This window comes from Centrocercus urophasianus, unplaced genomic scaffold (assembly GCF_019232065.1).
Source record: "Centrocercus urophasianus isolate 14NV4802_14NV808 unplaced genomic scaffold, USGS_Curo_1.0 seq_10, whole genome shotgun sequence".
NCBI lineage: Eukaryota > Metazoa > Chordata > Aves > Galliformes > Phasianidae > Centrocercus > Centrocercus urophasianus.
Window position 1 is genome coordinate 86,817,543 of NW_024884142.1, and position 11,842 is coordinate 86,829,384.

The following is an 11,842-nucleotide window of genomic DNA, read 5'->3' on the forward strand; positions in this document are numbered from 1 at the left end:
CTCTCAGCCACCTTTATGGTTTGGAAGTGAGAAGGATGCCTGTATCGGAGCCTGAGAGTAGCATAATGCCTTTGGTACCGACTGCACCTCAACAAAATAAAACTCATGTCTGGGCTGCTTGGCTGTTTTGGAAGGCTTGGTGCCATGGCTGTCCCACTGTGTTTTTGCTCAGGGGAGCAAGGTGCTGCTCAGCTGGGTCAGCATGAGCATGGGCTGTGCGGAAATGTAGCTCTCCTGCCAGGCAGTCTGAAGAACGTGTGGCAAAAAAGAGAAAGCTGAGAAACTCAGAAGCAGAGAGATGATGTGACCTGCAAGCGTGGACTTCACATAAACAAATGAGTAATTAATTAAGGTAATATGCTTGTTTTGACCAACTAACAAGCCAAACTTGGCCCACTGTTGTTACACTGTTTTCGTTTTAGCTGCAGTGTTTTCACAAAGTATTTTCAGCCAGGCAGGACAATCCCTTACGTCTTACCTGTTGGAGCAAGTAGTATTGCTGAATTGTATGCCATGTTGCAGCAGTACAAACCTGATGTCTGTGTAGCCAGGAAGAGTTGTGGTTATTTTGTCCTGGAATGAGCTCCAATTCAACCTACATTGTATTTCAAATCACCTGATGTTACTAGTTTCGTTTATAATCATGTACTTAATCTTTGGAATGCCATGTAATGATGAATTCTGGTAGATTTGATAGAATCAGAGAATAATAGAATGGCCTGGGTTGAAAAGGACCTCAAAGATCAGCTAGTGTCAACCCCCTGGCCACAGGCAGGGTCATTCGTCACTAGACAAATTTGGGCATTTTTATTCATATGTAATATCAGATTAAAATATAGTAGGCAATACATGAGTGATGCTGATATATGAGACATGAATAGCTTTTTTCTTAGGTTTGTAGGATTGCAGTTTGCATTCTGAGAGCATGATTCATTTCCTACTGTGAAACTTGGGCTGTTGGCACTGAGGGTGTGGAGCTTGCCAGTACAGGCCAAAGAATAGATGGAGTTGTCCAGGAAAGAGTTGGGCCACGGGACTGTCCGGAAGATATGCTTGAGTCAGTGTAGTTCACAGGTCATTTGATCCACGTCTTGTCTAAATATTTTGTACTACTCTTATATCCATGCTGATGAATTCAGTATTGGCTGAAGGACAATGTCCCTGTGATGGCAGCTCCTCGCAGGGAAAAGAGCACCAAAAAAGAGGTGCCACTTGTCTCCACTGCAGCAAACAGTCATTCATAACTCTGACGCATGGATCCTGCCTGCAGATGCATCCTACCGCTGCAATGCACCGGTGAAATTGAGAGCTGACAATAGTGGAGCCATCACAACATAAATCAAGACCTTTATAGATCACACATTGTCACTTGCAGGTAATTTGAAGCTATTAATGCCACACTGCAGTTCTGGATGGCTATATGTAAGTGACTCGCACGGATCCCTGCAAGTCATCAGGCTACAGATGACATCTAATAGGTAGAAGAGTAGTTTTCTTTCAGCTTGGTCTGGCAGCAGCACTAGGTGTACAGTCCCTATTCTCATGATTTATGCAATGCCATTTAGCTGGTACCACATCCATGGCAGTAGAAGGGCTGGTTGAGTGTTCCTGTTTCTCTTGTTCTTGATTACCCTTCTACTCCTAGAACTCATCAAAAATCTGTTGTTTTGCTCTCCACAAAAGAAATCTAAATAAGTCAAAAAGGCTGTTACTGTAATTTCCAGTTTGAGATATATTTTATTAAAATGTTATCCTCTTGATAAAACAGTGATCAGTCTCTGATTGTGCAGTGGTGTTTCAGAGTTAATTAATAAATCATGCCTACACTTTTCATTTAGAAAAGATTTTAGAGACATAATTAATTAAACCTGACACTGTCCTCGTGGAATAAGGAAGCACTCCGACTTTTTAAACAGTGAAACTCAGGCAAACTGGTTATACTGCTTTCTCAAGTAAGTGGCAGGAACAAGGCTAGAATTTAAAATTCTGTATTATTTTGGTATCATTTTCAGAGCACCCATTCTTTCCTTGTTTCATTCTTTGCATGTGATGTCTGGGTTACTGAGTTTGGCCTCATGGTCTGTTACATGCAATATGTTGGACTATTTTCTGCTTAAAATCTGTTACTTCATCTAACGTGCAGCAGAGGGATTTTCTTTTTCAGTATCTGAAACCATGAGATACATAACCATCAAAATGCTACTTGGTCATTCATTCACTCATCCTCATTATTTCCTCCAGTATATTGCATTTTAATAGCAGTAGCAGCACTTTACAGCAGCTGATAACGGCCCCACTCAAGACCAGGATCACATTATGCAAGACTCAGTGCTCAGAGATACTCACTGGCCCATCACTTCTAATGTGTGCATACAAGATGCCTGTGGTAGGGAAGAGCACGGAAATGGTTGTTCACCAAGATGCTCAGCGTAACAAACATTGAGTCAGAAGTTGTGCTGATAAGAATTCAACGTTTCTTGCTCTTAAGTGTATCACTTACAATGTGAAACAGACGTGCATTTTCCTTTTACAACATTGTAAGTGTGCAGAGATGTTAAAAAACGGAAGCCATAGAAAGAACTTGAAAACCTATCTTTTAGGAACTGGTTTTCCATCTACTAGACAGTCTGTCACATTCTGTAATGTATGTGGAGACTGGCTCACCTGGCTATATTTTCTTTTACGTTTTCATGGTGTCCCAATGTGTAAGTTGCAGATAGTATATTTGCAAACCACAAACATTTTATGCACTTTCATGTTATTTTTGCATGAAGGTCAGGACAGCATGAAAAGAAACCTGTGCATGCATATTCTCAGAACAATAAGTAAGAAGCTGTATGACACAAGGGAACACTTTTTACTTCAGACACTGACATCACAGTGTTTGACAAAAATGCGATTAACCCTAATGAATCTAAGTTGGTATTTGCAGGTGCAGCTTCCTGCCAAGCATCAGTAGTCATCTGCTTCAGTTTTTGTGTCATCAGCACAATGGCTCGAGACAGTGCATATGATACCTGATACTGGATCAGCAGCAGCTGGGGGAGAACTAGAGACATCACATTACTTGTATGACCCTGTATTATGCAATGGCGACTGTTAGATCCGCTTATTGTCTCACGGTGAACGCCTACATATCAATCTCCAAATAAGTCTGTGATGAATAACTACATTTATTCTCCCTATAGACCACAGTTGGTGATGATGCAGATACTTGTCAAGATTTAAAAATAACTGCTTTTTTTTTTTTGACCATCACAGCACTCCCTTTGCTGTGTACGTACTTTTGTCTTCATCCTATGCAAGAATATGGAAAGTGGGGTTTTTCTCAAAGAAACATGTACCGCTCTGCGCATGCAAATATCGAACCTGAGAAACTAAGGCTTGTTTTTGTTTGGCCGTGAGTATCAGCACCACAGTCTGCCTTGCTTGTGTTGTCAATGATCATTTTAAATTTGGCAGCAATAATTTGAGATAAATTGGCTAATTAGACGCCCAGGTAATACTGCAGTTGATACTTCCTGGCCGGTCAGATTCTGGTATTTCCTTAACCTCATACATTGCCTCTTACTTATTAGTTTCAGTGCTTAGATTTGATCTGTTCTGATCAATTTTGACCGAATGCAGTGGGGGAGAAATGAATGGGCTAGTTGTTGTTTACAGTATATTTTACTGGAAAACAATACCAAATGTAGGTCTCTGCCTCCATACCTCTGCTCTCCCTGTAATGAAGCTAACTGCTTTTAATTATAGCTTGTAGAGACACTGCCGAATTACTTAATCTCCGTTTAAAGTCTGGATTCTGGTTTCTTAATTGGCATCTGAATGTTTGGCAGCTTTGAAAAAAGTCCAAAGCTAAGAGAGAGCAGGATGAAATGTGTTCCATGAATAAATGTGTCTGACCTCTATACTATAAAGTCTTAAGAAACAGCAGAGATTGAACGTTCGCGTGCCTTTGCCATGTGAGCTTTTCATCCAATTGTGATGTTGCGTGCAATAACTAGAAGCTCCAAGAGCAGAAGAAATCACACTGTTCTTGAAACGATCGGCTGAGGTGGAAAAAGGGAAAAGAGATCAGGTATCCTCATTTTCTTTTCAACTGAGACGGAAGTCGATTTGGAAATGTTCCTTGCTGAAACAGAAGTTGCATTTCCAGTAGTTGGGAGGAGCTCCCAGATTACATTACCCCACCCACGTCTGGTTGCTTTCGGTTTACCTCGGGAAATTCTACAAGGAAACTGAAGGAGAGAAAGAGCACAGCAGCAAAAGGAGGAGCACAGAGAACCTATCTAAAAAGATAAAAAGTTAAAGTAGTGCTTCAAACAGGTATGCCCTCATTTTGAGTTATGTTCAGCAGAGATAACGAGTGGCTAGCAGTCTGTTTACGGGGCACGGCATACTGTGTGTATTCATAAATGTCATTTAAAGCAGATCACATCACCAATTTGTTCACCCCTTGATGAAACAATGAGTTAGATCCTCACCTATTGACCGCTGTCAAAGCTCTACTGACTTCAGGGAGAAGTGTCTTAACTGAAGGATCCAGTCTGCAGCGTAGAGAAGCCTCATTCTTTGAATGCTGGGTTTGATATGGCTTCCTTTCAGCCAGCTCGTAATGAGTGCCACATACATTCAGACAACTTTTTTGTAATAATAATACTTATCTTCTGGTTTAGAGATAATTCTGCTATCCTGAAGAGGACCTGCAAATGGATAATGACAGGTGCATGTTTTTCTTTTTAGAGGAAACACTTCTGGGGGGAGGGGGGGGGGGGGAGGGAAATGCTTTTCTTTGTTTTTATACAATAAATTCAATCTTGGGAAACACTGACTTTATAACATTACAGCCATGAGTAGATTCTTGTTTGCTTGATTTTGGAATAGTTTGCTGTATTTTCACACACATGTTGTTGTAATTAGCATGGTGTTAGGAGTATCATCGGTGTACCCTGGACTCCTCTCAGTATTTCTTCTAATCCTTTCCAAAACAGAGGTAATCATGTGTCATCTATGAGGAATTTACAGTACAGAATGGTATGCCCCTTGAGGATCTTTCTTAAGACACATGTATGTGACTCTTAGAAAAATCGTGTCCCCGTATGGTTGCTTTTGAACATTAGTGACATGACAGTGACACTGCTGTGCATATTTTTCCTTCGTTTTCCTGTCCAGCTTGGGCTCTGGCCTAGAAGTTGGTGTCAGACGGCTTGATTCTGAAAGTAGTGCTATGAACAAATTGTGCCAGTGTGTAAAAGTCACAGCCAGAAAGTCTTGGTGATGGCGGTTGTTGTTAGGGTTTTTGTTTATTTTGGTTTTGTTTTGTTTTGCTCTCCCCCAACATACTGTTCTGTTGGAGCAGGAAATCACAGGAACAGTTTGTCAAAAGAAGCCTTGTGCCGCTGGAGCCACGTCTCCTTGTCTCAGGTCTGCAGAAGCAAGTTCACTGCATGGTGTGCACTGCAGCCCTTTGCCCGCACAGGCTCTCTACAAAACGATCTTGGGGGAGTCATAACCTAGCATCTTAAATACTGCACTTGTGGCTGATCTTCATGGCTCTCTGAGCCACGTACCAAAATTGGGTAGTGCCAGATAGCCTGCTCGTTCTTCAGCGAGCCAAGTGAGAAGGGTCTTTTGTGCCTATTGCAGGTGGGAAATGATGGCATCTCCCAGGAATGTTCTGTGTGGGTCAGAGCCAGGCTAAAGGGTGGAACTTCAATGTAATGGCATTGACTTCAGTAGCTTTGGATAAAGTATTCCCTCTCACAGTAGGGGTTTAGCCTGTGTAAGCACAGCCCCTCTGCTGGATGTAGGACACAGTGCCAGCATGGGAGCTGTGCCTGAAAACCTTATAGCCCAGAGGACACTTGCAGCCTTTCCTGCAGCTTTTTTGCTGAGGTGTTTAGTGGTTCTTCCCTGCCTTTGTCTTGAGACCCATGCCCTGTAGTCCATGCTAAACCCAGCTGATGTTCACCACTTTGGTGGCTAGATTTCAGCTAGTATGCTTGTATGCTTTAAGCATTAGTACCAGGAGTTAGCATAACAAAACTGTAGTCAGTCCCCAGAGAACATAAGGTTTGCCAAAAACACCCTAAGTTTGTGCATTCTCGTTTGCCTTCTGCTGCTTGTTTGTTTGTTTTGGTGGGTTTTGGAGCTGTTAGGGAATCAAACCTGTCTCTGCAAGCACAGCTGCCTGACATTTTCTTCAGCATTCAAAAATAGAAGATGAACTTCTGATGTTATCACCTGTCTGAAAGGATTTAGGGCTTATTGGCAACCAGCTAAGACATGGAAGTCAAATAGGAAGAACTGGAGCTGCCTGAAAAATTCTTCTCATACACCAAGGAACACGGAACGCTCTTAAAGCATCTGGGCCGTGTGAAGGTGCCTTTGCAGTGCCCACAAAGAGAATGAGACTTGGAAGGTATGGAGTGTGTTTGGAAGCCTGGAACTTCTAATTCTTGCTCTAGCACCAGGCATATGTGAAGCATCTTCTTTTTTTCTTTTTTTTTTAAGACAGCTTTTAACTGTGGTTCCTGTCTTTGGGAATGCGGTTGAAGTCATACTAAGCCAGATTAAGAGCTCAATACCTTCAAATCCTTTAAATCTCAGCTGGGATCGAAGATACTCAGCAATGTGTAGTAAGGACAAGTTAGTCCAGAAAGGATTCGGATGTGAATTATGCTGGATAAGTTTCTGAGGATTTGGAAACTCTACCAAGCAGCAGTAACATCAAGCACTGTTAACAGCAACTGTAGTTTTCGCACTGAGATGCCTCGTGAGATGCAAATTGGAAAAAAAGGAGGAGAAATGAATAAAGATGATTTTAAAATGTGACACAGTAAAGTATAGACTACAAAGTATGGGAGTTACTGAGAATGTTGGGAAAATAGGAAGCTTTTATTTCTCTAAACCCCCCCAAACTCTGCAGCCTCCTAAGACTGAAAGGAACTTAATTAACGTTCCTTGCTGTCAATGTTCTGTATGCCACTCCACCTTCTCATTCCCTTTTCTGCTGTCACTCAGGAGACTAGGCTTCCCAAAGTAGGCTTTGAGATTTGGGAGTACTTGTTAAGAAAGACAGGATATGGCAGAACACCTCACAGTGGTGCTAGGATCAGACCTCAGAATAATAATTTCATTTCTGAAAACCTTTCTCAGTAGATCCACAAGGTGGGCTTGTGAAGCATCAATGCCATTTCAAGACAGTCTTGTTTATGAGGTTTTACATGGAAGAAACAGATCCATTTTGAATGTAACTCTTCCACAAACTATTGTCACAAATAAATTATAATATTGGGCATCATACCAGATGCTTTGCTTTGCTGTTGGAGCCTGAGTACTATGCTTGGTGTTGTCTGCATTGTATTAAAGCATGGCTGAGTTTCACTCCAGCTGCTATCCCTAGGGCCCTCATGAAGAGGAGATTCATATCTCGTGAGATTACCCCACCGAGCAAAGAAATGGAATAAATAATACTACTCTTTTAGTTCTGTCAAGAATAGTAGCTCACAGAAAGAGCTTTTAAAGGCAGTGTCAGCATGGGCTAGATACGGCACCAGTGTGGAAAAAAAAGACATCCTTTACAAGAACAGCACTGCAAAATGAGGCCAATGTGAGCCTAATGGGTGGTGGAAAACAGTGAGCCGTTTTTTTCTCCTCCCTAATGCAAGCCTGCAGGGGTTTATTTGCCAGCATGTATGAGTCTTAGGGCAAATCATCTTGATGAAACTCTACTACAACAGGAGCTCAAAATAAATCATTGTAGTAGCGGGGATCTTATTTGGAACCAATTAGAGTTTGTGCAGCTTGTTTCCCCTTGACAGCTTTAATGAATCTATCAACACAAAAGTACCAGGACATAAAAGATTTTACAGTAGTCTCCATTAGGATGAAGGCCACCAGCTATCTAGTTCCTTCCGCAGTACTATGCAGTGCTTTTAAAAGATGAAGAAGGTTGTTATGATAAGGTAGTCATGTGTGAAGAACCAGGAGGGCTAGAAAGAGTTGAATAATTTTGTGGTATTGTAAATGGAGGAGGAGACGCTCCCCAGGACAATTGCTCTTCCCTAAGCTGCAGAAAGACTTGCAAAAACCTGCTTGAAATCTATGCAAACTAACTCAGCTAGGTACAGTAAATTCCAAAATCCTGTATTACTATTAGAGGAAATGAACTCTCTTTTTATTTGTCGTTGGCTGTAACATAGCTTCATATTAAAAGTTCATAGCATATTTCCAAAATATGTTATGCCATTTGGTTATATTTCATCTGAAAATCATAGAAAGTCTGCTGTATCATCTCCACTCTTTGGTGAGTACAACCACCGCGCAACAATCTGCTGAACACTATTCCCTGGCTCTTACTGGAGTTCTGTTCCTGTTTCATTTAACTCTTCAGTGCACTCTAGACTGATAATGTCTGCCTAAGTGCGTGAAAAATAGCATAGTGCTGCTTAGAAAAGGAAGAGAAAAGGTATAAGCTCAACAGAGACATTAAGAAGGGGAGGTTCTGTTGACGAGGGGAGGTTCTTGACTGTGTAAAAGTGCAGTCCTGTCTGTATTGTTATCATTTTCCTTTATCATCTCATGTGTTGTAACAAAAGAGAGTGTAATTATCCAGTACTAAGTGTGTGAGTCAGGGAGAAAACATAACACATAGTTGTTTGAAAAGCTACTTAAATTTCTGTTGAGGGTTTTTACAATGTCAGTATAACTGGAATGATGTTTTTTGGGGGTGAAATATTCAATGTGCTGTTTCCACCCAAAGATAAGGAACTATTGTACCCAAGCTCTTCAAAGCTGATTAGTAAGAATGGAGGCAATGGTTACAGCTACGGTGAACCTTAACGCATCTCAAACTCTGTTCTTAGCTGTGCATCAGGCAATTAAAGCTGTTTTTAACTTCCAGTCTTTAAAAGGAAATGGACTTGATATTTTAAAGGATATTAAAATACTAAGCATCTTTTAAAGGCTATTGTAAATAAAACTTACAACCAAACGAATTAAAAGGGAATGGAACTTTGGGATGTCATTACAGTATTTTCTTACAGGTTTCCTGTGTAACACTCTTTCCTCCAAAGGAAACTCGGTAGACCAGGGAAAAGAAAGAATTAGTGCTGTTTTATGTAATGTTATTTACTCTTTCATGTTCCGTAGGACCTCATTAGAAGGATGATAGATGAGTTCCAGCAGCGTGTGCATGTTATAATAGGCAGTACAAATGAGATTATAATATGAGAATCCTTGATGATGCGCAGGGAATTAAGAGGCAGTAGCACATATATATAGGCAAACGTGTTCAGGGGGATTGAGCATTGGGTAAGTCTTTCCAAGAGAGGAACTACAGAGCTGGAGGCTGAATTAAAGGCCTCAATCTTCAGGAGTCCAACCCCTGTGCAAAGCGGACTGCACAGGTGGGTGCCCAGATGGGTGCTGAATTTCTCCATAGAAGGAGACTCCACGACCTCCCTGGGCAGCCTGTTGCAGTGCTCCATCACCCTCACCGTGAAGAAGTTGTTATGCTAACTGGTAACAACACAAACTCGCCCTGCGTGGGTAACGGGAAGGGAACCTCCCTCTGTCTGCTGAGTGGGAGCTAGGCAAAGCGGTTTGCATTTTTGGTTTGTGCTTTTTGTGTGGGTGGGAAACAAAGATTTCTTCTTTGATCACAGGCCGCTTGGACTTTGTGTGGTGATATAACAAACGGAACGTCTTTTAGAGTGAAAACCTTTTTCAAACATTTCTTAACGATGCAAGCAGTGTCGTTTGAAAACTGTTGTACTCTGAGCCCACACCTTCTCCTTTGTACAAACAACCGCAGGAGAGGTGCGCTTCATCTACCCTGGGGTTTGCAACCTGTGCTGCCGCAGAGGGAAGCGGCTGCCATTGTTTGCGAACCTGCCTGCAGCCAGCAGCGACACTGGGGATGATGTTGGCTAAGAGCACGAGATGCTAGCCGAAGCTTTCTGCTGGTGTTGGAGCGGGCCGGGGGCCGCCTGAAAGACGCGTTATGAGAAATGCACGCCTTTCCCTGCCAGAACCTCCTCAGCAGGATAGGAGCGAGCTTCCCAAGGAAGCGAAGTATTTTGGAAAACGTGGACAGAGCCCAAATGCGAACGGGCTCTGCCCCCTGCGCTGGATGGCGGCTTCCTGCGGGAGGTGTTCCCGCATCCCACACAACTTCCCATCGCAACGTGCCTCCTTCTGCCCGGCGGCGCTTCAGTACCTGGCCGCAGCCCGCGCCAGCCGTTCCCCACCCTAATCTCATTTCCTACAGCCGAGGACCGAAGCTCCGCGACAGCCCTCGGCGCGTTCCCGCCAGCTGCCGAGCCGGGGAAAAGAGGGCAGGCGAGGCGAGGCCGCCGAGCAGAAGGGGCGGGCCGGGGGGCGGGCGCCGCGCCGCCACGTCACGGAATTCCAGGCGCTCGGCCAATGGCGGCGCGGGGCGGCGGGACGGCGGCAGAGGGCGCCGGGCCGGGCGGGGGGCTGCCCGCGGCACCCGCACGTTCGTGAGGGACGGCACCGCGCGCTCCGGGCCGGACCCCAGGAGCGGCACGGCCGCTTCTCGCCCATTTCCCGCCCTCCTCCGCGCAGCTCCACGAGCGGCGGGTTGGGCGGGTCCGGCTCCCCGCCAGTCTCGTCTTTCCCCCTCGCCCTCCGCAGCGAGGCCCCGCGCGCCGCTGGGCGCCGTTGCGCGGCCGTTAAGCGCCCGGCGGGGGCGGGAATCCCCCACGGCGAGCGGCGTGCCTTTTGTGTTTGTACACACGGCGCCGAGGGAGGGGGCGGGGCCTCGGCCGGGGCGGGGCCTTCCCTCCATTGTGCCCCATTGGCCGGCGGGCGGGGCGGGGGCGCGGCCCGGCGGCGGCCCGGCCCACTCCGGTCAGCCATCTTTCAATTGTGCTCGCAACCGCCGCCGCCGCCAGCAGCAGCCGCCGCAGCTCCGGCTCCTCCTCGCGCCCGCCCTCGGCCCGCCCTCCTCCCTCCCCCCCCCCCCCCCCGCCCCCCCCCCCCCCCCCGCCGGCCGGGGGACGGCGGCGCCCCCCCCCCCCCCCCCCCCCCCCCCCCGCCCCCCCCCGACCCTCCCCACAAACTTTTGGTGCCCCGCGGCCCGCTCCCCGCCGCCGCCGCCCCGCGCCGCCCTCCCCTTCGCTCCCCCGCGTCGCCGCTCGCTCCGCCGGAACCCCCGCTCCGCGCGGGCGCCGCTCCCCGCTCGGCCCCGCTCCGGACCCCCCCCTCCTCCCCTTTCGGCGGCCTCCCCCGACCCTCGGCGGCGCCCCGGGCCCCGGTTCCCCCTGCATCGGGGCCGGGGAGCGGCGGCGGAGAGCCGCCGGGGCCGCCCGGGACCTCCCGGCCGCCGCCGTCTTCCCCGCTCCCCGCGGTTGTTGCTCAGCTTCACCATCTTGTCTCTTTTCTCTGGTCACCGACCATATTTTTTTTCCCCCCTATCGCATAAAAAACGATCGGGAGGCAGAGAAACGCGCTCCGGGAACGGCCCCAACGCGCCGCGATTTGGGGGTTTTCGAGCGCAAACTTTTCCGCCGCCCCCCTCCAGCGGCACCCGCGCGGCTCGGAGCCGCCGGCGGGGTTCCGCGCCTCGTTTTTGGCGACAGATCCCTTCCTGCTCGGCGCGGGGCTGCGCTCGGCGGCTGTTTCCATCTTGCGCTGCGGCCGACGCCGGAGTTCGCCCGCGAGAGGCGCCGCGGAGCGGGGCGCTGCCGGGAGGCTCTCCTGCACGGAGCGAGGGGGGCCCGGCCGCCACCCCCCGAAAGTTGCCCTCTCCCTTCGTGCTCGTCCCGGCCCTTCCCCCGCCCTTCGGGCGCCGCGGACGCCCGTCGGCCGCTCGCTC

The 11,842-nt window shown here is 47.1% G+C and overlaps 1 protein-coding gene and 1 long non-coding RNA gene across 3 annotated transcripts; one reads left to right on the forward strand and one right to left on the reverse strand.

Annotated features, from left to right (window-relative positions):
- Positions 1-4,200: 4,200 nt before the first annotated feature.
- Positions 4,201-8,882, forward strand: LOC122155697. Of its 2 annotated transcripts, none has more exons than XR_006167297.1 (3): positions 4,201-4,723; positions 6,255-6,421; positions 6,514-8,882. It is a non-coding gene; the product is annotated as an uncharacterized LOC122155697 (long non-coding RNA). The 2 variants fall into 2 exon arrangements; XR_006167298.1 differs by having other exon boundaries at positions 6,518-8,882.
- A 1,385-nt stretch (positions 8,883-10,267) lies between these two features.
- Positions 10,268-10,813, reverse strand: LOC122160690. The gene has a single exon (XM_042819529.1). It carries the CDS (start codon positions 10,811-10,813, stop codon positions 10,268-10,270), a length of 546 nt encoding a protein of 181 aa, XP_042675463.1.
- Positions 10,814-11,842: the final 1,029 nt, after the last annotated feature.